The sequence below is a fragment of the Agelaius tricolor genome, unplaced genomic scaffold (assembly GCF_023055355.1).
Source record: "Agelaius tricolor isolate 1412-34295 unplaced genomic scaffold, bAgeTri1.0.p SCAF_7, whole genome shotgun sequence".
Lineage (NCBI taxonomy): Eukaryota > Metazoa > Chordata > Aves > Passeriformes > Icteridae > Agelaius > Agelaius tricolor.
The window spans coordinates 22,079,328-22,106,590 of record NW_027269267.1 but is presented as its reverse complement, the minus strand read 5'-3'; the positions used below and the strand labels follow the sequence as shown (position 1 = coordinate 22,106,590).

The following is a 27,263-nucleotide window of genomic DNA, read 5'->3' as shown; positions in this document are numbered from 1 at the left end:
CAGAGCAGCAAGCATTTAGGCAGATTTGCAGGAAAAATGTTAAAAGACTTGGGTTTGAAGCACAAAGTCAGATTAGTTTTAATTGCTCTCTCACACACTTTAAAGCTGTTTTTTATAGCTCAGGCCTGAGCTGAATCCTTGAGTAATACAAAGACACCTCACTATACAAAAGAAGAACCCGGTACTTTGCAATGCAGACGAGTCACCAGCACTGTGATGCTTTAAGATGTTTTCAAGTTCCATTAAAAGCACCCTGAAGAATATCTTATGTCAGATGTGTGTAATCTCTCTAGCTACTCAATAAATTGAAAAAACTGTGTGACTCATGTGAGGATAAAAAATCTCAAATTTTTTGATAAGGAGATTCACTGTGTTTGGGCTGTGTAAAAGATAGTGGAAATACATTTTTGAAAGAGCTGTTTTTTGAAGTGGTTAAGGAGTTAAGCTGTTATTGTCAAATTTTTCTCCCGCCTACTAGCTGGTATTGTCATTCCATTTTCAAGGTCAGAGTAAAGGTATTTAGTCATGATTCTCCTCAAAGTGTTTTGGCAGGAGATAAATAGCTGCCTCTGATCTTTTAGAGGATATTAATAGGTGAGACACTTCTCCACCCGACAGCCAGCTGTCAATCAAAAGCTGTCAATTGTAGTTGGAAAAAAGAGAATGATGTAGTGCCCTTCCATATCAATCATTGATTTGATGACTCTTCATGAAAGTTAGATCTTTCTGTGAGTTCAACAAACAAAACAAACTTGAATTGTTACATCTTGAAAATAACATTTGTAATGGAACCTATTGATACTTTTAGCAAAGCAAGTAGGCAGTTATGAGAATGCAGTGTTTCTATGGCATTAGAACAAGGTAGTTTGTATGAAAACTAAATATAGCCTGCAGTGTTAAAGTACAAAATAATTTTTTGTGTTGTTTTACCCTAGAATTTGTATATTAATCTCAATTCAGTGAACTGTGTTTAAGGAAAAAGTCAACAATAATCCCACGAATTAAAAAATGCTAGTTGTAAAACAAAAATGATCTGCCTTGAAGTAAAGTTCTCTAGTGAAAGGTCAGTATTACATTTATGTATATATTAAATAAGTAACTTTTAAGTAGATGTCTTTTTTTACTTCAATTGGTGATATTTTCAGCCTTTTTCACTGACTCAGGGATCTCTTGTTATTTGTTTCTAAAATTGTGAAAAGTTCTCACATATATGACCTTTCAAATAGCAACAAACAACTTCATGGAAAGTATATCTTTTATGAAAAACATGTCTTAAACGTTTTGGATCAGTACTTTATATAATAAAGTAATACAGGATTTATGCACAAATGTTTGTGAGAGAATTAAAATATTTTTTATTCATCTTCCACATGAAGAATGTTTTTTTTCTTCTGGGTTTCCTAAAAAATGAGAACTTTTTTATGAAGAAAAAATCCCCATCAGAAACACACTTATCAAGTGAGTAATATGGATAAAAATTTCCCATTCTGTGTTTATCTACTACTGTATATGCCAGTAGAAAAAAAAGCTTTAATCATTCAACTTGTGAAAAAAACAGATCCAACCAAGGAGAGAGGAAAATGGATCATAAATATAGTAGATTAAACTTAATTTTTTTTCTTTAGGAGGAAACTATTGATATCAGATTAATCTCTTTTTCTACTTGTTTTCAAGTTCTAAATGTTAGGATTTTTTTGTTAATTTTAAAGAAGTGTTTTTTATGAGCATGCCTGTATTGGGACTACCCTCTTAAAAAGGTGGATGAACCAACTGCTTGAGTAAATACATGGTCTCCATTTGATGTTGATGTGAATCACAGGTATTATCCCCCACAGCTTGGTGGGGGAAAATATGATAAATAAAACTAAAAGTAGTCTTCAATTAGCTGTGTGCTTTAAGATGAGATCCAGACAAGTGTTGTGGGTAGTGCTTTTGTGGTTCAGCTGATATTTACAATATGCATAATGTACTGCAAGTGCTGTTAGAGCATATAGCAGTAAATTTGGCTAGTACGCCACAATTTTAAATAAAGTAGTATAAATAATGCATAAGGAGAAGTACTTGTTTGAGCTGTGCTTTCACAGCCTGCTGGAATTGATCATAAATATCCTGTTGACAGATCACATGAAGAGCAAAATTTACAGAGAGTCTATTTATTGCACTCTTTCTCTTGTATCTGTTTAGGAAATAGAAGACAATGGAGACTGTTCGTTACTCTGAGAACAAAAAGTTTTATATTGGTATGACTTTGAGGTTATGTAGAGTCACATGCATACACATACAGAGCTTTAAAAGGAAAGAGGTTTGGTCATATACCTTAGCCCATAATAAAGACCCAGGTCCCCATAACAGTTTAGTTGATCAGCTCCCACATGACTTTGAGAGGAAGGAATTGCGTTTCACATGGATATGTAGTGCTGAGGGTATATTTTTGAACAGAAATTGTATTCAGGTTTTTAAAAATATACATGTAAATTGTTGAGACGTGTTTGTATTCAGAAACTGCTAGATTCCTGCCTTTGAACAACAAGTCCTTTTTCAATATATATCACAAATAGTATTTAGTAGATTTTGTAATTTATTTTTGCTTTCAGTTCAGTAAAAGAGTGGCATTTTTACTGGGTGTGTGTTTATTCAGAATTATCCTGTAATCAATTACATTTTTCCTTTTCACCTTTCTTTTTGTTTTGGTGTTTGTTTTTTTGAGGGGGTACAGGGAGCCTTTTTTAAAAAAACTCTATTGAAGAAAGATTTATTTGTAGAAAACTTATTATAAAATACTGTAAGAGTTTGTGGTTTTGTTTTGTTTTCCAGGAACACTGATACACCATTTCTTCTTTTCCTGTCTTATCTTCATGTCCATACTGCTCTATATGCTTCAGAAAATTTCCAAGGAAAGAGCAAGCATGGTTTATATGGTGATGCAGTGGAGGAAATGGACTGGAGTGTAGGTATGTTACACATGCTTCTAACAGCAGTGGAAGGGATTCATGATGAGTTGTGTTCATGTTCAGCAAATTGAGACCAGCAATTTGTGTCTATAGTATATCTGTCATACTTATCCTTTATACTTAGGGGAAAGAAACAGTCTTTTAGAAAGCACAATAATCTGAGCTTTTGTGATATCTACTTTATTGCCAAATTTATTGTGTCCTAAAAAAGCAGTTCCCTTTGACTGTGAAAGTGGTCTATGCAGCATGGACTTAGCAGAGATGTGGACATCTAAGTGTGGGCTTCTGAAGCTGAGTAGTTAAATCCAACCCTCTGAGCTTCTGAGTGCATCTTGCATATTCAAATGATCCTTATAAAACAATCTACTATTTTAAAAAGTGACCATATGATATCAGAATCAAAATATTTTCAAATTAAGTATATAATATGCACTCTTGGCAAAACTAGTTTGCTAATTATTTCAGTGAGTTCTCTGAATTACTGAAATCACCAAGATGAGATCCACTTCTGTTTATGAAGAATAGTCCAAAAAAATCAATTTGCCTTTCAGAGCCTTCCATTCTGTCTGAGGCTGGAGAGGAATTGGTCCTTAAATCTTTCAGCAGGCTTCCTGTATATCTAGATGTACAGAAGTGTTTCTCTGATTCCAGAGATAATCACCTATGAAAACAAGTAACAGTTCATATTTGTAAATAATCATATGGTAGAATAGCAGTATTGTAGGCACTAAAGATGACTTTATGGTCCTCCTTCCTCTATACCTCAAGTTGATTCTCTTCTCAGTACAAGTCAATGCAAATTGGCTTTCTTCAAGAAAGCTTTCTGACTAAATTTCTATTAACAGATATTTAGCTTTGGTGCATGCATAAATCATGCCAGTATGAGCAGTTAAACATGTATTCTTTGCATATTTTGTATCAGGAAGTCTAGTTGCAGAAACAATGGGCAAAAGGCAGTGATTTGTAATGTGCTTATTGCAGTGTTTACAGGAATGGGGAGAACTGTTGTGGGAAACTGTAATGTGCTTAGGAAGGGTTTTCAATGTAGGAGATAACAGAACAACACTCTTTTGTAAATCATGTTTTGTAAAGAGAGACCAGGTTTTGTTTATTCCAGTTCTATCAACCCTGAATCTTTACCATGTGTATCAGTGGCCACCAGCATTTGATCAAATGGGTACTTGCATTAGATAAAAGAATGCATGTGTTATAATTTCTGTTTGCATCCACATTGTAGCAGTCCACTGGGCATTAGCTCATTTTACTGTCTGTGTTTGATTTCCTGTTTTTTTTTTCTGTTGTGCAATATTTACTTTATTCCAGCCTAATTGGGTTTTTTTGCTGCTGCCATTACATTTTTCTGTTTTCTTGTCCCCCAGAGAGTGTCTCTAGGGTTTAAACAGCAAGTTGGAAAGCCGGGTAGCTGACATGCTGCTGTTTCAGGCTATTTAGTGATACAGAGGTGGTAACAGGTTGAAAACCACTGCCCTTTTCCAGAATGACCACAAGCTCTTAGGAGATGTGTCAAATAAACCAACTGTAGGACAGAAGCATGCTATTTAAAAAGCAGGGCTTTTAAAATCTCTGGGCTAAATCAGAGATTCAAGTTTAATGGTGATAATATAGGAAATTAGAACAAATTTAGAGAAGATACATAAGTTTCCTCAGGTATTGTCCTTTTCTGGTCATTATAGGAACATCAGGGACAGTAGAGCTAGCTTAATCAGGAAACAGATCCACAGATCCACAACTGTCATTTACTAGTATAAAACTAACAATTTTTTTTTTTTTGGTTGATCTCAGTTTTGGTTGTGTCTTGTAAAAATCTTCTTGATGAGAGATGGCATATTTGCTCCAGGATGTAGAAAACGTGTTTAGTTCCTCTTCTACTTTCTCCTCCATTATTAGCCTGATGAAAAAAAAAAAAAAAAAGCCATGGCTGTCATTTCCAAATGAATCTGGAAGAATAATATACTTTTTTTTTTCAGTTGAAGGGAGTACTTATTTCCATTAACCTCCACTGAAAAGTCCAGTTTTAATGCATCAGCTATGTCAGAGAAAGTAGATTGATTCACTGTACTGCTGATGTCAGTAACCAGTATGCTCTTGAAAATGCCTCTGAAGATGAGGCAGTAGGAAAAGTTTTAAAAAAATTGTCTAGAAAAGATGAAAAAGTGAATACTGTGAGCTTTTCAGAAATGGAGGTTTTATTATTCATTTGACAAAAATTAGTATTTATGCATAGATGAATGTAACTTGCAAGAGCAGTAAGAACAAGATAGCCCAGATATAACACTATGCTGCAAGACTTTCTAAGTAGAGACAACACAGCATATGAAGAAAACATGAGTGTATTGAAATCTACATTATAGAACAACATCAGAACCAACTTTCATTGAGTTCTAAAAGAAATTTACAGTGGTTTCTGCTGACTGAGTCATGTTGTGGAAGGCCCTTGTGGATGACTTAAAAAAAAAAAGAGTAGAAAAGGAGTAGAAGTTGCAAGTAGAAGTACTACCAGGTACCAGTGATGACATAAAGACATAAAGATTGAACAATCAAATGCAACTGAAATATTATTCCTTATTTGAGAGATCAGATGGAATCAAAAAGATTTTAGGTGCCATTTCCAAGAGAGAAAGCAGAAGCTTTTCTTGTAAGATGGAAAAGTCCACTCAAGACTCAAAATTCTAATTACAAAACAGTTCGTTTTCAACATTTTCATTTTTTATTTATTGAGAATCAATACCAAATTAGACAACAATTCAATTCTAAGGCCATCGTCATGCTAGGAGGAAAAAAGCCCCAAAAAAGTGAGAATAAAATACTTCTTTGAATATTTCATGTTTGTGACTTGTTAAACCAATACTGAAGATTATGATTACAATCCATGTCAAATATCCAAAATAAAAAGCCTCTTTATAAGCTTTGGGACCATGTATGTCTATTGTTTTTTCATACTGATGTGTGTATAACAGAATTCAATGTTGAAAGCATTCAGTTATAATGTCACTGCATGTGACATGCCTTAGAGAATTATTCTCTGGCTAATAACATTAATTTTCTTTCAATGTAGGCTAAGCACCTTATTAATGCTATTAATTATAATTAATATGAGAGCAGATGAAATAATCTTACAGTCTAAAAATGGAAAAAGAAATGATGAATGAATCAATGAATGCACTATCATCCTTTTCTTCCTTCCTCTATTCCCTTCTTTCATTCCTTCATCCTGATTGAGTATAGGAAGAAAAATGGATATGCTCAGAAATTGTTTTTGATGTAATTGCATTACACTAATTTAATCCAAAACAGATCACTGCAAAGAGTTTTGGAGCCCCCTGTAGACTTGCAAGCTGTGTGAAGACATTAATCCCACACCACTTTTGCAAATGGCTGGTTATTATTTTGTTAGCAGCAGCTGAACTACATATCAGGTGTTCTTCCTTTGTAGGTCAATCCCAACTGAAAGGTTTAGATGTAAAAAAGTCTCAGAAATTGTAGTCTGTCACATCCTAGGTAACTGTAAAGAGGGTGCCTTGTCTGGATGTCTTCGTTAAATGAATGTCCTGAAAGCTGAAAAACCTTAACTGCCTCTCTCCCATGATCTTGTGACCTGTCTTAGGATCAAGTTAATATTACAAGAAAATATTATAAGTCATCTGATATTAGTTATTTAGAAGGAAAGGAAAGGAAAGGAAAGGAAAGGAAAGGAAAGGAAAGGAAAGGAAAGGAAAGGAAAGGAAAGGAAAGGAAAGGAAAGGAAAAAGGAAAGGGAAAGGAAAAATCCCAAAGCATCTTAAATTTGACTTTTATTTTAAATAAAATAGAATTTTATAGGAAGTGTGTTTTTTGTAGGAATATGTTCCCAGTACCACTGAACAGTGTCCTGAAAAGGGTTATAAGAAAGACTCGAGCCTTTTTTAATAGAAAAACCTGGGAGAGCTGGGACTGAAGCCCTATTCAGCCTGCAGAAGAGAGTATCTTATTGACCTGAAGGAAGAGTGTAAAGAGAATGGGCCCAGGCTCTTCTGATTTGTGCCCAGTGGCAAGAAGAAATGGGCACAAATTGAAACATGTGAGGTTTCCTCTGAACATCAGGGAAAACTTTTTTACTCTGAGGATGATCACATGCTAACCCAGGTTGCCATCGGGGTGGTGAAGTCTGGAGATGGTCCAGGGCTCCAAGTCGCCCTGTTTAAGGAGCAAGCTTGGGCAAGGTAGCCTCCAGAGGTCCCTTCCAACATCAGTCATTCTATGATTCTATGAGATGCTGGAGAAAACAAAAAAAATCTGTTCACTAAAGTCAAATCATATTTGAAACAAAATCAAATACAACCTTTAAAAGTCAGTGTAGAGAAACAAAGAAACTCTGAAGCAAACAGAAGCAAGATACTGTCATGATACTTTCCTCCTCTGCTGTTCTCTAGTGTGACCCCACCTGGAGCAATACATCCAGGTCCAGAGGAAAGCCACAGAAATGGTCAGAGGTCTGGAAACATTCTTCTCTGAAGAAAGGCTGGAAGAGCTAAGGTTCTTTAGCTTGGGGAGCTGAGATTGTTTAGCCTGGGGAGGGAAAGGTTCCAGGGTTATTGCTGCCTTTCAATATATAAAGGGGGCCTATAAAAAAGGTGGAGAGGGACTTGCCAATGACTGTATAGACAAGACAAGGGGCAGTTTTAAACTGAAAGAGAACAGGTTTAGGTTAGCTATTAGAAAGTAATTGTTTGTGATGAGGGCAGTGAGACACTGGACCAAGTGGCCCAGAGAAGCTGTGGGTCTCCCATCACTGGCAGTATTCAGGTTCAGGTTGTACAGGGCTTGGAGTAATGTGGCAGGGAGATTGGACTGTATGATCTTTGAAGGTCCCTTCCAATACAAGCCATTTTTTGATTCTCCATTACTATAGTGATTGACAAGTTTTGAGGATGCTAAAGACATAAGTAGATTTTCCTTATAAGGAAATAATATCCCATAATTTTTTTTAAGTATAAGTAACTATGCAATTAAACCTTAGGTATCTGAAGAAATTGAACCTCACATGAGGAACATTTATGAACTTGTTGAAGCATTTGCAATACTCTGCAACACAACTCTCTGGGGTGACATATAGCCTGTACTGAAATGCAGCGTGACAGATGTAAAGCATACTTTCTTCACTGAGGAAGGACAGCTGGGGTAATCTAGTAGGACTGTCTGAAAGTCAGACCACTTTTCAACTGGTTTGTTTTTTTTTTTTTTTATTATTCCACTGCTATCATTATTAAGAATTTTCTATAAATACATATCTTCACAAAGCACTTTCAAAGACGAAGAGAAAGGCAGAAGCTCCACCAAGCCAACACCAGACTTTTGTGAAAAACATCTAATTTGCTTATTCCCTAATGAGATTTCCTAGTGTTATAAAAGAGATTATATCAGTAATATGATATGTGCAGGATTAAGCTGTGGTTCCTAATGTTGATTCCACCCAATTGTGAGATGATGAAAACTAAATTGTTACATACCTTTATCTGATGAATTTTTACATGATTAAATAGTTAATATGCTAAGCATGTGAACTTGATCACATCCTTTCCTTTAATCTTTATTCTATTTCTGGAATGATGTAAATGAAGGGTCTAAGAGCAAACCATTCCAATTTAATATAAACTATTTTTAATGACCCCTGAGGCATCTTTCTCTCTTTTTAGTAATAGATGTAACACCAAGTAAATGAAAATAATGGTTTCAGACACAAAACAAAAGTTACTTTGGAAAATGTAATATATTTAGGAGACAGAAAACTGAACTATGCCCAAAAGACCCATGGGAATTCTTGCTCTGATGAAAGTAACATAGTCTAATGCATTCACAAAGCAGAGAAAAAAAGGTAATTTTTTTTCACTTTTTAAATTCATTGTTTTAAAATTACAATCCTTTAAACTCTTAAAGCTGACTTATTATTTTTAATTACAAACTAATTAAAATTTAATTTTAATAATTTTTTCAGGCTATTCTGTCCTGAACTTACATTCTTAGGGGTTGGGTGTTTGGGGTTTTGTGGGGGTTTTGTGTGCTTTTTTAATGTTCTTTCAAATACAGTACAGTAACTATCTTCCTTCTGGTAAACAGCATAGTATTATTAAATTTTATCAGAAATCAATATTTCTTCTTTTACATAAAATTGTTAGTGGTTGTTATTTTGAATTCTCATGTCTCTGAATCACTTTGCAGTGTTTGTATACTTTGAACCTTTATTTAAAAACCTATTCTATAAGGGACAACCTAAAAATGTATCACAAATCTTCTGAGAATTCTGAATTGTATTAAAAATCAAAATAAACATTATTAATAATATGAGAAGAAAAATATGGACAAATTCCTATTGCTTTGAGAAAAAAATGAATGAGCTATCTTTTTTTTTTCCGTGAAAAAATCCTGCACACCAAGATAAGCCTAATTTATCATGGCTTTTCACCTCATGTAGTCATTTGTAACAGTGCAACATCGATTAAAAAGATAAGCAAAACAAAATGATGCCACATGATCAGAAGCAGCAGATAAGCACTGATCTTATCCAGCTACTGTGAATGTGACATAATGTTGGCTGAGCCTCAAAACCAAAAAATAGAATTAAAAATCTGGAGATGGATGCCTGATGCTAATAGTGCATTCCTTGACCTTGCTTTTCTGAATACATACTGGTGTACATCTCAAATCTCTAAGGTTTAATATTAGGCTGGATTTCTTATCATAAAAGATGTTCAGCCAGCACCCTGAGGAAGAAGGTATTCAGCCAATACAGGTACTCTGTGACTAGGATAGAATTTTCCCACCCTGTCTTGCTGATCTGCTCTTATCCAAGCATTAAGAGACTGTTTTCTCAGGTAAGACAGTAGTTAAGCTCTTGAAGCACATTCACTCTTTAGGTCACATCTGGGAAAATTGTCAGTGTGGGTGCAGATTAAAAACATTTGTGGTTCTGCCTTTTATGATATGGATGTGTTCCAGTTAAAATCTGCTCTAAAACCCAAACCCATTTCATATGTCACTGAGCAGCAATGACTTTCAGTCACTACTGAATGGGACCAAATTTAAGAGGTGACTAGGTGATGAAGGACTCCTGTTTCCACTATGATAAGACTCCTGATATACCTAATCCTCTTTAAGTATAGTTTCTTTTTATATATCACATCTTTTTATACAGCAAAGCTCCTTCTCAGAACACTATTTACAAGATTACAAGGCACATCTTAAGTCACCATTTCTGTAGCACTTTTTAATCAGTCATGTTCAAATAATGTCTTAGTACTCCATGATGGAAAAATTGAGTGTAATGTAGTTTGTGGTAATAGTGCTGTGTGGTTCAAAATTTGCTGCCAGCTGCTTAAGAGGTTTCATTTGCATCTGATAATGCAGAAGTTAAATTGTCAGAACAACGTGTGCTAGGGCACTGTGCATTTTTCTTTACAAAAATGTAATCATGTAATGTTCAAAAATGTAAAGACTTTCTGTTAATTATGAAGCTCTTAAAATTCGGTCTATTGCAAAAACAGTGACTTGACATCTAACGTTTTGTTAGATCAAAATGCTGTAATTGGTGAAAGAAAATTAGCATTACTCTTAGACAAGTTCATTTCTATTAGTAAGAGAAAGCTCAAAGCCTGTTTTAGATAAACTAGAAATAAGAATCCTGATAACTCCAAGCAATGATAAATCCAGGTAAGGAGGATAGGAAGTTCTCTAATGAAATGTGCAACCAACCTTTTGTTTCACCTTTGCCTCTGAAGTTTAATTTTACAAATTAATGGTATGGTTGGATTTTGCTCCTAACTTAAGGTGGGTAGGGAAAACCATTATCAGTGAGATTAAGAACACAGCAAGATTAAGAACAATTCATAACAATTAAGAGCACAGATTTAAGCCAAAATTGACCTGCAGGACTTCAAGTCAATATGGACAAAGGTCTGAGTATGAATATTCAGATAAAAGTTGCAATAAGGAAACAAAATGGGGCTAACTTTATTCAAATTGTAGATAATCTCCAAAATACAGATTGGAAAAACACTTTTAAGGAAGCTGCTAAAGGTTTTGCTCATCGAGGGCCTTTGCATAGCAACCTTTTTTAGCACAGATACTGTGAAGCTTTAAAAAAAATTACATTTGCACTGTGCTAGAAAAACTCCACAGGAATTTAGTAAGACAGTCATCCAGAGCAAGGGATCAGGATGACAGACTTTACTCACTTTGGTGGAAGTGTTACTGTTGTCAGCCTTAACCTTCAGCCCTGAATTAGGAACATGACTTTTGCCATCCTTTTTCTTCAGTAGTTGGACACTGAAAGCATATCTGTGTAGGTATTTATGGAGCTTGTAATCATGGTTTTATAAAGAATGTGACTGTGCTAGAGAAGGAGAAGGATGTTGCTGGTGGTAGTTGCATGTCTTTGAAAGAAGCCTTGACATGAAACTAAGGAACAAAGAGACTGAAAATGTCAAGGATTTTTAATCTGTGTGTTAAAACTTTCTTATCCATGCCTCTTCCTTGTACCTTCAGATAGTTTTGTAGTGGATTAGCCAGTACCTTACCATAGCTGATACAGCCCATAAATGCATACAAATATGCAGAAGGCATAAGTGAACATTGTAAGATTATGAAGTCAAGTACTCTAAGATAGAAAAAAATCATTCTTCCTATGCTTGTGTCTCGTGGTACAGTTTTCTAAGATATGTTTACATGCCATTTCTTTTCCCATTGGAATCCTATCTCCTTATCAGAGTGCCTTCTTAATGAGCAGCTTCTCAACAGTAGGTATATTCCTCATTGTTAAATATGAGTTCTCATGTTTTATTTAACACATGCTATTGAAGTTCTGTTTTGAAGACAGATACTTTGACATGTCTCATCTCTTCTGTGTCAGTACTTTGCTGCAGTGTATTACAGATTTGCAAATAAGGATTTTCACAAAGCCTTTGTAAGATAGGGGAATCTCATTAATCTGTTTCCCAGAAGAAGAACTGAGACACAGAGATGATGTTCAGTTTTAACTCCTGAGATATAACTTTGTTGCTAGTTACCCACTAATCCAGATCTGGATCTATAGTAAAGCATTAGGACTTTAATTCAGCTGGCATGGGATTCGGGAAGGATAAAAGTAATTTTTTTCACAGTCTTGATCCATGTTGGAGGCTGGAAATGGTTAGAATGTGCACCTGGACTCAGGAACTCATGTTTTCTTCTGGTCCTGAGGACTAAATAGTCCTTTTTAAGGATAATTAAATACCTTTTTCAATATATGAACTATAATGATATGAACAGTTTCTGTGATGACTCAGGGAATATCTTCCAGCCTTTTACCATTTTTTCATACCTGGCTGCATATCAATTAGCTGTAGAAAAAACCCTAAAACTGATCATGTGCATTTCAGTTTCAGTGATGATATTGAGAATACTATAGATTCTTTTAAAATAATATACAATGTTTTTTTTGAAGAGAGATATGAAACTTTTTCATGCTTTTTTGGAAATGTATGTTAATTTTTTGAGACTGTGCTGCTTAAAAAAAGGTGATCTAATTCAGAGTGAAAGAAGTAATCATACAATAAAGCTTATGACAATATCAATTCTGTATTCTTCATCAACAGACTGGTTCCAATTAGTGAATTTTCATGCAGAATTTCATACTGTTGAATCACAAGGTTTAAATTCCAGGTGGTAATAAGCTCTTATTGATGAGGTTTATAGAACTGGGTTTTTATTGACTCTGGCTGGTAATCTTTCAAAGGTACATTTGACTTAGTGCTAAAACAACCACACTATATAATAGGCTGGGTGGTAATACTGCTAAAGATCATTATTTTTATAAAAACAGTTGCTTATATTGCATTAAAGAAAGCTTTTTATTGCTTTCTGTATAATAACAAAATATAATAATGAGATAAATAATGAATTTTTTAGGGCTAGGAAAAGCAGTAGAGTAATGATGCAGTGATTAGTGAAAGGCAGTCTGGTAAAATGGTAATTTTGCTCTGGAGCTTTTCCCCTAACCACTTGATTGTATAAAAAGGCATTTCTATTTCAATTTAAGATGCTGTTTAAGAAAACTGAAACTGATTCTGTATTTTTCTTTTCTATCATTCTTTTTTAATACTGATGTTTGTGGGGCAAGGGTTCGTAGTGTACTCAGGTTACTAGTTTGAATTCTTTCTTTTTGTTTTTGCTTTCTTTTGACTTTGTATACACACTTCTATTTTTAAATCATTCTCTCTCCCTACCCATGAAACTTTCTTTATAACATTTCCTCATGAAGAGCATATTTCAGTAACCCTGAGAAGACTGAACTGATTTTGTATTACAGTAGTAAGCTCAATATCCAAAGGAACACCTGACCCCTAAGGGCTAAGTTGCTTACTTGGGATGAGCAAAAAAAGACTCCATGATAATCAAATTCTTGCCTTAGACCAGCATGAAGTTATATTCTACAGCTTTAGTGGATCTTGCAGCCTTATGATTCCACAAGAGGGGAGGCAGAGCACCCTTCTCTCCCTTACCTCCTTTTTTTCTAACCAGCTTCCAGAGAAAATAGAAAGAAGGAGAAAGAGAGGAAGAAGAGAGGAATCTTCCTTTTTCAGCAAGTGTCCTTTTAGCAAACTACTGGATGGACTCGTCTCTAATGTCACACTTACATTGCCTACAATTAAGTATGACTAACTTAGGTCCTTCAGTTTACATGGTTTTATAGTACTGCTGCCATTTCACTGTTGTGAAGGTAAAGGATTTTGGGTCTTTAGGCTCTTTTATCTCAGTGGTTGAGATAGTTGTGGGTTAGAAATCAAACTTACGTTCATTTCTTTATCAGACTTGCATCAAAAAACAAAGCAGGAAACAAGAAATAATACAAATGTATTATTTGTATTAATACAAATGTATTATTTGCATTTTAATCCTAAAGAAAAGAATGGCCTAGCCCAAAAAAAGCAGTACAAACTTTGTCTTCCCGTGAATCCAAAGATAACTTAATGCCAGATGTTTGAAATGTTTGAAAGAAATTAATAGTTCGGGATGCCTCATTATTTCTAGTAAAGTCAAGGAAGATCCTAGTTGTGCTAATGTGAAAAATATAGCCAATATAGAGTATTTCAATGTATAGTATATCACTGTGTAAAAATGTACCAAAGTGCTTCTAATCCAGAGTTCAAATGATTTTGACATCACAAAATCACAGAGCATACATTAAGCAAGATATAAGTGAATACATATTTTTATTTGCTTATAATTCAAACACATATAATTATCCTTTCCATTTGCCAGATTAAAAATTGGACATGAGCCAACAGTGTGAATTTGCTGCCCAGAAAGCCACCTATGTCCTGGGCTGCATCTAAAGCAGCGTGGCCAGCAGGATGAGGGTGGTGAATCTGCCCCACTGCTCTGCACTTGCTAGATCCCACCTGGAGTGCTGCATCCAGCTCTGGGGTCCTCAGCACAGGAAAGGTGGGGGCCTCTCAGGACTGGCCTAGAGGAGATTGGTGAAGATGAGCAGAGGGCTGGAGGAGCTCTCCTGTGGAGACAGACTGAGAGAGCTGGGCTGAGAGAGAGCCTGGAGAAGAGAAAGCTCTAGGGAGAATATTTAAAGGAAAATAAATTATAAGAAAGACTGTAGAAAGACTTGATACCAGTACTTGTAGTGATAGGGCAAGGGACAAAAGTTTTAAACAGCAAAATGGTAGATTTAAATTGGACGTTGGGAAGAAATATTGGACAAGGAGGGTGGTAAGACATGGAACAGGTTGCCCAGAAAAGTTGTGAATGCTGCATCATTGGAAGTGTTCAAAGCCAGATTTTAGGTAACCTGATCTAGTGACAGATGTCCCTTCCTAAGGCAGGGAGGTTGGACTAGATGGTCTTTGAAGGCCCATTCCAAACCAACATCAGGACAGAGTGAAACACAATGTACCCAGCACATCCTACAGAACAATGTTTGAACACCTAGCAGGGTGTTTATGAGCAAAGTGCTGCTATGATGGCTTTTTTTATCAGCATTTTTTTTAAGAGGCACAAAATTGGCAGTTGTCCTTAAAAAAAAAAAAAAAAAGCCTAAAACCTTTCTACAGGACATATCCTAAATATTCTTGCCTATCTAGAGCTGAAGTAGTCAAGCTCCATATCCTCAATTTCTCAGTCCAACTTTTGTGTGATTCTGCTGCAGTTTGCCAATCTTCTTGTGCAATAACCCCCAGGTGCGGCTCGTAAAAAAATAGGTAGCCTAGTAAAAGAGAGCTTTGAGGACTTTCTTGGCAAAAAATACTAGACAATAATATCACATTTACCTCTCAGAATGTAAACTGGTTTTTGATGAGACATTTAATTACTTCCCTGGTTATATATTAACTTTAGGAATTCATGGTAAAATAGTTGAAAATAACTGTTTTACAAAAGAGGAACTGGTATATTAAATATATCATCAGGAAATGAATGTAAATACTCTATCCTACTGTTACCATATTTACTTATTGAATCTTGGTAATAATAGTCAGTTCCTGTGTATAGCCAGCCATACTTTCCCAGTGCCTTCTAGAGCAGAAATCTATTTGCTGGATTGTACTTACTTCTCTCTGCATGTGGTACTGAAACACCAGTGTGTTACAGAGCTATTAATGTGAAATGTGAAGATCCCAAACATTTCCTGTTGAAAGACATCTGTTTATATACAAATTCTTAAATTTGATTTTATAAGTTCAGAAATTTTTAGTTTATTTTAAAAATACATTAATAGGGAGGAACTAACCCTCTACCTGCCTGTCTATCCATAGGAATAGTGCTATTCCCATAAGTAACAAATGTGCTGCCTGGGATCTTCAAGTGGTTATTTGCCATCTGTTCTTTGCAGAGTTTACCTTGGCAATAACTCCTCTCTTCCCCAAATAGTGTCTAATTACAGTTAGACTAATTTTTTCCATGTATCTATGTAAATATTTCAGCTGATCTGTGGTGTTTTTGTCAATAATCCTTCCTCATTTCACATTTAGCCTTCAGATTTATCCTAAAAAACACATCTCACTGTGATCCTTACATGCAAGTCAGAACCCTTTCAGAATTTTGCCTTGACTTCACACAGGAAAAATATAATTGTCCATTTTTGTAACTTCTCATTACAAACAAAAGGACACATGGCATTCACAGTGTTAAACCTTGGCAAACTCGGATTGATTATCACTTAATTATCATTAATTTCACATGTAACATACTCATTTTTGTTTTATTATTATATGAGTGAAAATCAGAGAAAAGGCAAAGAAAGGAGCCCAATGGTCTCAGGGCCCTCTCTGATCTCATTACTCCACCATGTCTTAGGGGCGTCAAACACATCTTGGTCTAAGCAGAGTCCTCAAGTATTTCCAAACCAATTTAAAACAAGAATGGCATATTTTTCTTTCCAGGCCTCAGACCAGAAAAAGGCAGATTTTCTTCCTCATAGGCATCTGCTGTGCTACTGAATACTACTCTGAAACTTCAACAAAAACTCTTTTTGAATAGGCTGTGAATATTTTTCAAGAGCACTTAGATGAATTAAGGAATCAAAGTGCCATTTCATGAGATAGTGAGTAATGTTTTTGAGCTAGTAATCTATCATCAGTGAGGATGACCTGAAAAATGATTTGCCTTCCCTTCAGACAGAATCCTCTGGAATGGAAGTCGGCATATATATGTCATGTTTAACACACATACATATACCAGGGGGAAAAGGCGCCAAATCATAATTTGTGGCTCTCAGTATATTTATTTGTGGTTTTTTTCTAAATTCTGAATGTCATCTAGATAAGACAGAGTAGAGTCTACATCATTAGTGGAAAAGTCCCTTGAGACAATTTTCATAGTCAGGTTTGCTTTCTTATTGGTAGTAACAGTGTCTATACAGAGATTCATTATCAAGTAACATGTTTTGGAGATCGTGATTTCACAGTAGGCTTTGAGTGTCTAATAGCACTTAGGCACAAAAGTTAGAGAAGTAGGTGAATTAACAAATGTGCATGGTGATCCTCATGTCAAGGAGAAAAAAATGTGTATTGGGAGTGAGTTAATGCACACCTACTTTCCTGTTAGATTAGATTTGCACAATTAAAATCAGAAAACCAGGAAATTAAATTTATTGAGATTTCATGATGAATATCATTCACTCTTGATAAAACTCCTCTTAACTGTATGGCATGTAATTTATAGCAAGTCTTTAAAACCTGCTTCCAAATTCAGCAAAGATTAAAAAAAATTGGCTGCTGAAAGATGATAAATGTTTATGCTCTAATGTCAGCCAGTTTTTTACAGTTTGAATTTTACTTAATAAAAATGAAATAAACAACTCCAAATGCTTTGAAGTTTTCTAGAAAAGTGCAGGGGATTTAAATGGGGTGTTAATTTTTTTCCCTGCTTTACATTCTTCATAATTCTTCATACATTAATCTGGCAAAATGTTGTCATTATGCATTTGGTTCTAGGACCATATACATATTCAGTTTAAAGCTTAGTCTGATATTAGTAAATGTTTAAACCTTTGAAGACATAGGAAAGAGTTTCTTTTATCACTCCCCATTTATGCAATCAATCACAATCAGCATATATTGGAATGGTCAAATACCTGAAGCCTTAAATTCACCTGACAGTCTAATTCAAAATTGAATAGTACCCCTCAGCTGTCACTGCAGTTTGCCAAGGTCACACCTAAAGAAATCCCTTTCATAATTTGGAAGAAAACATGGGAGACCTCAAAGTGGGAAATGAGACAATGTCTTTTTCATTATTCATCTTAGTTGTAGGTGTGAAATGGCATCTTAGATATGTGCAGAATGAAGGTGCAAATTTACCCAAAAAGTTATCACAGCTGTCATGCAAAATGCAAATGCAGTGGACCCTCCTAAAATTGTATGACCATTTCTCATATTTTAGCATTTTAAGCAGGCTAAAAATCAAGATTACTTTAGAAATACATTGACTTATGTTCAACAGATGTAAGGTCTAAAAGTGAATTTCAAGCAATGCATTTATTAGCTAATTTAAATACTAATAAGGAAATAGCTACTGATTAGTTATACTTTTTGACCTGTAATAATCCATCATTAGTGCTGCAGTACAGGAAGCTTTTCCATCCTGCATTGTCTCTATTGCTGCTATACTTACAGGTCTTCAGACACTAAACTCTGTGCTTCATTATGCTCATGTATTTATACATATCTAAAATATTCCAACTTTCATATTTAAAAAATAATTTGAACTTATATGCATAAGAAAAATAAGAGCTGTGGTACTCATCTCTAGGAAAAACCTTATGCATAAGTCAAAATTTGGTTGATTTATTCAAAGCTGCTAAGAAGTGTGTGTACCTAATCTGCTGTGCACTGTGCTGAAAATTTATCCTGAGGGTCTGAAAGACACATTATACTTATAAAACTGTATAAACAGTCACAAGTGATTTGGAAGTTTACAGCTGCATGGCAGTCCAAATCCAAACAAAAAGCAAGTTCACACTGATAGCTTAGCTGACCACACCAAAGCTGCCTTGTTTTCTGATTAAAAGACTGCCCTTTTCTGAGCGCTTCTGCTTATTTACTTGTTTACTAGAGGAATCTGGCAGAGAACTGTTGTTCTACAGACTATCTGGACCTAAGAACTTCTTACCTGATTTCTAGTGGGAGGTAGTTAAATCTGAGGCAATTGCCTTACTTTACTTCATTTTGAAAAGAATTGAGAATTTTTGGGGCCACATCCTTAAGATAGGTGAGCTGCATATGAAAATCCATACTTTGTGCTTTGTGTACACTGTATGTAAATCCCACTTTCAATGTATCTACAGCATACACAGCTGGAGCTGGATTGTGCCTGCTCTAGACTTCCATTGGAGGATTCCTCAATCCTACAATGTTTAAAATTGCCGACAGTGGCAGGTCTGAACTGTCTTCTGAGCTGGAAAAAGACAGCCAGCATACCAGAAGACACTAGAAATCCACTTCAGCTCTACTGTGGTCCCTGACTGAATGCCCATTAGTAGTGTGAGTGCCTCAGTTGCATTCCCAGGATTTGGGCTTGAAATAAGTCTTCGAAAGAAATCCAGGTCCCAAAATCCAAGAGGGCTTTGCTATGGAAACATAAATATGTTAACTGTCCATGATTGGATTTACTGTAAATATGCATTCCTGTTACAAATCAAAACACTAATATAGATGTATTTTTTCAGAACCAGATGCTACTTTTTGGCAGAATTTCCCGTTGACATTGAAGATCCCGCTAACCTATCATAGCAGGAGCTTAGCACATTTGAGACTCCAGCTATGTACTTTTGGAGAAGATTTTGTTGTATGGATTGTTTCCATTGTGTAACTTTAGAAATAGTAGTGCAGTGGTACTGATTCAAGGCTTTATACTGAATGTGCACTCTACTTTCTTTCTGCAGGAAGAACCTTATACCTTTTGTGATTAGTTATGCATCTGTTTTCTGGTCTAGTCAGAGTTGTACTACCTAGTATTCACTCTCACCTTTGAGGTTCATATGCTGATGTCCTCCTTATGGGAATCAGTTGTCTTTGAAGGTGGATATGTTCTGTTGCCTGGCTAGATAATGTTCCATAGCACATTCTAATGCTTTGTCCCAGAATTTCCACTCTGCACTGGTTGTGTTGTAGTTCTGAATGTTAAACAAGTTGTGTGTAGAGTTTATGTACTGTTCATCATATGTGCAGCCACTTCTTGTGTTGCTTTCAATGGTTTTATTATTTTTCATCTTTACCTCAAGTGTTGTACTCAATGACTAGGTCTGAAAGTGATAATTACTTCCCCACTGCAGAGACAAGCTGATTTACATATTTATCAAAGGAAACTGGATGGCTCTGAGCATACTATGGGAACATTTGCATATTTATAACCTGAAATGTACAAAAGCTAAAATTAAAATAGGGGTGTCTTGATCTTAGTTGTAAGTTTGTTTTAATACAAAGGTTTTAGTCAGTAGATTTTGTAATCAGATCAGTACATTAAAGTGAAGAAACTTTTCTTCATCACAGAAAATCAACATAGAGATTAAAATGATTGTTAGCTTGTGAATGATGATATGCAGAAGCTGCAACATTAAGTTTTCATAAGGTGAAAATCTTAGCCTTTGAGCCCTGAAGAGATGATTAACTGTGGCAAAACCTTAAACTGCTGTAGCAGAAAGGGGCTCCCAAGAGGTTTACTATGTGGTAAACCTATGGGTATATAGTTGAAAGGCATCAATATATTTTCTGGGGGAAATTTGGGCTTCCAAATACTTATGCATGTAGCATTAATTTTTAGGATTTTATGCATTTATTCAAAGGCTTTCCACTCACAGAGGTGAATGCCTGGAGCTGACTGCAAGTTGTGATTCTGGCTAATGATGCTATTCAAAACCAAACATGAGCAGCAGAAGCAAATTCTAAACAGCAAATAAAAACAATAAAACACCAACACAATCAAATTGCCTCTTCTAGGCAGTGATGTGATGGCTTATTTTCCCAGTCTGATCTATTGGAATCTTTGTTCAATAATTGTCTCAGTCTTGCTGTAAATTTCTGGATACAAGAGAGGCATGTGAAAGTTTACTGGAGTTGGAAAATAGTGTTACATTATTAGGAATTTCCTTTACTGTCAGCTGTCTCTTCCTGAGACAGATCCTTAACCCTCCTTCTGAAACATGTTTTTTCTTTGAATTTGGCAGACTGCTTTAAAGCTTTCATCACAAGTAGAAGCTATTTTTTTCTAATGCCTAGATTACACAGAGGTATTCTATTTCCTCTAGCTTCTTATTCACAATTTCAGCAATACTCTAAATTATTTTGTATTAATACAAATAATATTTCTTTTCCATTGACTTGAAATGTCAGTAAACTAATTTTTGAATAAAATGCATTTGTTCATATGCTTGCTTGACTAAATACTTTTCCAAATCAGTAGCACGTTTGTAAACACATTATTTTTTTTCAGTGTTTGTACCTTGTTTACAAATGAATAGTGATTTTTTATAAACCCTATCTCTTCTTGTAGATGCATACATTAGGAGCTTTACATGAGTCAAAACTCAGTAATTATGGTCATCATTAGCAAGGCTGGTTCAGCTACCATTCAGGCTGTGCTGGAGAACTTGAAAAGCGGCATGGCGCTGTGTTTCCTTCCAAAGAACAGAGTCAATTGCTCTTCTCTCTTTCACATAGCTATCACTCCACTGAAATTGGCATTTTCATATTCAGAATGAAACAATTCTTTATAATTTTACACAGCTTGAAGCAAGAATGGAGAGTAGAATACAGAGAGCACTCCTCAGTATATTTCACAAGAAGTTTAATTTAAATTTTGGAACACTGATGTACTCATTAAAACAAGTAACATCTTAACACAGCCCTCAATCTGTTTTGTATCTTAAAATATATAAATGGAAGCAAAATATCCAATGATCTAACACCTTTGTCTGCTACAATGCTAGTCACCTACATTGCAGAATACATTCCTATAATGGCAGTGGTAGGAGTAGCTTGATCTGAAATTCTAGTTGCTAAATAGCTGCAGAAATTATGGAGCTCCATCAGCTAGATTGATTTGGATATTCAGAAATGTTGTCTTTCCAAATATGTTCTGTTCAAATCTGAAAAAAAATAACTGGTACCATCCACACAGATCAGTACAGCAGTTAATTTTTCAGAATGTGACTTTAGAGCAAGGTATTTTAATTTAAAGTCTTTCTTGTGTTAACGGGAGTCACATCATTCAAATACACTTAAATTTGTCTTATCTCCTGGTAACACACACTTTGTTGTTTATTTACAATTTTCATTCTAGTAGGTGCTAGTGTTCAGGATCAAAATAGAAATGGAAGGTTTGCTTATGAGTGTGTTGTGACTGCCATACTCTGGCAATACTGTTTTTTGAATTGCCACTATTAGTCCATCTGTACTGAAAAATGTTGCTGCTAAGATAAATTGTCATTTTAGCATTTGTTAGTTAAACCTTATGTAGGCAATCCTCTGTGTTTCAAAATCCTTTTGAAGGAAATGGAAGTTTTACCATTGAGTTTAACAACGGATGAGAATTTCTATGCATTCTATATGGCTGGGTTTTTTCTAAAATGGGACATGTTTGAGTGTCAGTATTTAATATTTTTTTCAGAGAAAGACTAGTTACTCAACCTCATTAAAATTCATTATAATGTCTTACATTTAATTTTAATACTAATTTTTAATTTTAAGTTTAATTATTTGTGATAGTGAGACAATTTTCATTGCTTCTCATGTCTTCCCAAATTAGTTGGGAAATCAAAGTGGTCATTATTGAATGATTGCCAATGCCTTTGATCACCAGAGATCATGTTATATACTGAGTACCAGTCTCTCTTTATTTTCATTTTGGTTTACATACAAGATTAATTTGAAAGCTCAATTTCATCATGAACATGAGATCTGTAAAAAAAAATATTGCTGTGCACATCACTGCACATATATTTCTTTGCACAATACTATTTATTGTCATCGTATCATAAAATCATAACTTGATGTAGGTTGGAAGGGAACTCTGAAGGTCATGTGGCCGAATACCTACATATAATTTACTAATTTATCTTTGTACTCTACGTTTTTATCATCATTGACGCATTTCCAAGAGATATTGTAATGACTTAACAAGAACATTCTCCAAACAGCTCCAGAAGCCAATGGGAAATTGCCTCGTTCTTTTCTGGCACTAAGTCCATCCACCTCATGCAGCAAGCGCATGGCTTGTCAGAAGGATCTGTGTGATTTTCCCTCAACCCACCAGCTTTAAAATGTCAGCCTTTGTAACAGATTTTCTCAGCTCTGTTGGGAAATTTCAACTCCCACGAGGCTTCAAAATTTACATAAACAAATTCTCCTACTCTTACATTTCTTCTTTGCTCCTACTTTACAAACAAGACCAACAGGTATTTACTTAAATTTAGCAGCTGATGTTCCTTTATTCTTGACCCAGTCATTTGAAAAATTATGACAGTCAACCATTTTAAAAAGACAGTTTTAAAATGATATAGCATTAAGAGGCAACTAGAAATAGTAGCAATAAAGTAAGGTAATTACTCCTTATCCAGAAAAAGAGCATAGCAGCAGAAACAGTGATCTGAAAACCATTTAGAAGGCTCTGTATTTCAAAGTTCTTATCTCATCCTCTTTGACACAATAATTGGGCATCAGATGATGAATTAATTCTTAGTGGTCAGGTTAGCAAATCAAAATTAACATTCAAATTGGACCATTCTTGGATGCTTAAGTAAAAGAATAAAGATAAAATAGTTGTGAAGACAGAATTATCTTTATATGTTCTGAGATCCCTAAAGGACAGGTTCATTGTCAGGCTGATGTGAAGAATTAAATTCTTAAGCTTTGGTGATTTTCCAGGACCAATAATTTTAGATTCCTAATCAGTATAAAATCCACTGGAGCAAGTTACAAAGAGAAGCTTCACTCTCATTCGTACAGAAACACACTTTAAAGAATTCAGTCTAAATAGGTTTCAGTGCAATTTATATAACTGCAAGCCCCTCCACAGTGCCAAAGTAGTGTGAAGAGCCCTTTGTGAAAATGAAACATGAGCCTGTGGTGCCTAAGAGGTACAAGACATATCCCTGTGGGTATTTCTTTTAAATGTGTGCACCTGGGTGTGTTTATTACCTTGCATATTTTGAGTTTAGTTGATGTTTTTCCATATGTTGAGATATTAAGGGCTAATTATTAGGTTTGATAATGAAAACACATACTTTAAAGGTGCGACATGCATTCTCTTACTTTTTTTTTTGTCTTACTCTAACACTAGCACTGAGATTTTTGCCATGCTGCCTCTATGGGTTGCTAGGCAGCAAGGCTTTACCCCCAAATTGCGAGATCTACTCTGCGTGCTGAGACTCTTTCCTCAGTGTTACTAAATATCCTCAGTGGCTTCAATCTTCTTGCTAAGATATTTCCTTGATTGAGAGCAACTGCTTCCAAAAGTCACTTGCTCTCTGTGGATTAGCCCTTTTCTCTGATGTGCACAAATCCTCTCATACTGTACTTCAAGAAACCCTGCAGCAACTGAGTCATGGTCCTGATTGCTACAAGCCCTGTGTGGTTGTGCCCTAGTATGCTGCATCTGCCTATTGCTGAGTATAAGAGAGTTTATGTGAGAAGTGGTCTCAAAAAGGCAAAGGGACACAAATATTTATATGTGCCAAGGTTATTGAAAAGGTCATTTAGTCTCTAGCATCTAGAGGAAGGCAACAAGGCTGATGAAGGGTTTGGAACACAAGCCCTGTGAAGAATGGCTAAGGCAGCTGGGGATGTTTAGCCTGGGAAACAGGAGACACAGGGGTGACCTCATCACTCTCTACAACTCCCTGAAAGGTAGTTTTAGTCAGGTGGGGGTGGGTCTCTTTTTCCAGGAAACAGCTGACGGAACGAGAGGCCACAGTCTTAAGCTGTGCCAGGGCAGGTTTTGGTTAGATGTCTGAAAAAATTTTCACTGAAAGAATGATTGGGCACTGGAATTTTCTGGCCAGGAAGATGGTGGAATCACCATCCTTGGACGTGTTTTATAAACAGACTGGACATGGTACTCAGTGCCATGGTTTAGTTGATTAGGAAGTGTTAGGTCAGGTCATAGGTTGGACTTGATGATCTCAAAGGTCTTTTCCAACCTAGTTCATTCTGTGGTTCTTAAAGCTGTCCTTTGTTTCTTTTTTTTTTTTTTTTTCACCTAGGGCAAGTTCTGGATGTGCTGGAGAAGCATAATCTGAATGACAAAACCCTTGTATACTTTACATCTGACCAAGGGGCTCATGTTGAAGAAATCTCCAGTGCTGGAGAAGTCCATGGAGGATACAATGGCATATATAAAGGTGAATATTCTCTGATTGTTCTTGAAAAATGCAAGAAAAAGCATCTCCTTGGGTTTGCACCAAAACTGTAATGTACTATGTGGCCCAGGTCAAAATCTTTGATCTATTTGGAATAAAGTAAGAATGTTTGTTTTTTATTCTTTTTAATGAAATTCAATTAGTCTTCTTGTTTCTTTATGAGAGATTAATTTCTTTTCATTCTTTCACTAGGTAGAGGCTGTGTAATTTGTTTTCCACTCATATTTCAGGGGTCAAGATCAAAGAAATCCAGCAATCTCATAGTAGTTGAGCCTGGAAGGTATCTCCCAAGCAGAGCAGCCCCTGCAGAGCAGGGTCAGCTGTAGCACATTGCTCAGGATTGTATCCAGTCAAGTTATGAAAATGATGGAACTTCATAGCCTCCTTGGGCAGCTTGGGCAAATCTCTAGTATTTGATCACACTCACCATAGAAAAACCTTTTTCTTATGTTTAAATGGGAGTTTTCTGTGGTTTAGTTTGTGCCCATTGCCTCTTGTCCTGTCATTGGCTCCCCACTGAAATGAGTCTACCTCTGTCCTCTTTACTCATATAAATCCATGTAATCCCTACCAATGGATAAGATCCTGGTAAGCATTTTCTTCTCCAGTTTGAACATCTCTCTCAGCCTCTCCTCATATATTTAATGCTCCAGTTGCTTAATCATTCATCACCTTCATTCAAACTCGCTCCAGTATGCCCATGTACCTTGTACTGGGGAGTTCTACACTTGGACCCAGTGGTCCAGGTACATCTCACCAGTGCTGAGCAGAGAGCAGGACTGGCTGGAAGAGTTCTTCCTAATGCAGCGCAGAGTGATGTTGTCTTTCATTGCCAGAAGGGCACATCGCTGTCTCACGTTCAGCTGGTTGCTCCTTAGAACCCTCCAGTCCCTCTCTGCAGAGCTGCTTTCCAGCCAGTTACTCCCCAGCCTTTGCTTTGCTAGAGGTTGCTGCTGTGAAGATTCAGGACTTGATATTTCCTTTGCTGAACTTAACGGGGGTTCTTTTGGTCCATTTCTCCAAACCTATCAAAGTCCCTTTGAAAGGTAACACAATCTTCCACTCTTGCCAGATTTATATCAAGTGCAAAACTTCAAAAAGCAAAAAATTCAGACATATAAAGTAAGGCTTTCAAGCAGGAGGACCCCACAGTTTTTAGTCAGTAGGTATCTGTCTGAGAAATGACCCTTACATTTTAAGAGAGCTTCAAAGAAAATGGTACACAAGAAAAACAAGGAATGCCAAAGTGATGATGTCTATCAGATGGGTCCCCGTGGGCTAACACCAGAGTGAAATGTATCTTAAATGTTAGCACATAGGCCTTGCATAGTGATTTAAGCAATTAAGGAACCATATGGTTACATATCTGTAGCCGTAGGCTCAGCCTGAGGTGTTTTAGAAGCTCTAAAAAATATTTGCCTTCTAGAGTGCCAGACATAAGGTACAGGATAAATTATAAGGAAGGAAAAAATACACTTGGGAATATGTCTTCTTGAAGAACTTTGATTAAATGGAGTCGTTCTCTCAAGCCTTGCAATATTTTTTATTCATACTTAACAGTGTGGAGAAAAACTTGAAATATATCTTACCTGTATTAAGAAAAAAATCTGATGGATAGATTTAGTTGGGTAGTAATGGGGCTTCTTTTTAAAAAGAAGGAAAAATTGTGTAGTTTGAAATTACACCTCTGCTGTTCTGACAAATGGGTTAAAAAATAATCACAGTGTAAGAAACAAAATTATTATTTGATGAGAAACATTCTTAATAAAATAAAAAGACCCATGCCATTAGTTGAATATACTTTTAACATTTTAAAATACAATTAATTCTGCTTTACATTCCACTTTCTCCATCTCAAAATCAGTCCTTAATTTAACATGTATATTGTGTGTCATTTTCAAAAGGACTGAGGTAAAAATTATCAATTAATTGCATAACTATCAATTTTCATACATAGGAATTTATTAATATTAAAATTCATGTGTGGTGAAAAGCGTCTGTACATATTTGTCAGAGTTAATGAGAAACAGACCTGTGAAGCCCCAAGACTAGCAATGTGCCTAAAAATGCAGGACAATCTTGATGCTGCTTGTGCTTATGTGTCCACACACAAGGAATTTCCTTTCTTTGGTGTGCAGTTTAAAAACCTGTGAGACACACACATACTTTCTCTCTCCCTGTCTCAGCTAGTCAATCTCCACTACTTATCTTTTTGTCTCTTGGTGCTGTATGAATGCAAACATGAATCAAGGCACTTAACCCTCTTGTCAGAGCTGGAGCAATATGCTCAGCAATAATTGGTTCTGCCCTAAAATCAAAAGCTCTTAAGCGATCTCCGCAATTCTAACTCACTAATTTCTCTTGATACCTAGCCAAATAAGCACCAGTAATAAAATTTAAGAGGCCGTTGGATAGTT

General features: G+C 35.7%; 1 protein-coding gene across 4 annotated transcripts in view; it reads left to right on the top strand.

Annotated features, from left to right (window-relative positions):
• Positions 1–27,263, top strand: part of STS (steroid sulfatase) — a 107,133-nt gene that overhangs the window by 42,143 nt on the left and 37,727 nt on the right. For all 4 annotated transcript variants that reach the window (XM_071430580.1, XM_071430581.1, XM_071430578.1 and 1 more), the window contains 2 exons: positions 2,815–2,951; positions 24,691–24,828. In XM_071430580.1, the coding sequence (XP_071286681.1) occupies positions 2,815–2,951; positions 24,691–24,828 (275 nt within the window). The remainder of the gene's footprint in view (positions 1–2,814; positions 2,952–24,690; positions 24,829–27,263) is intronic.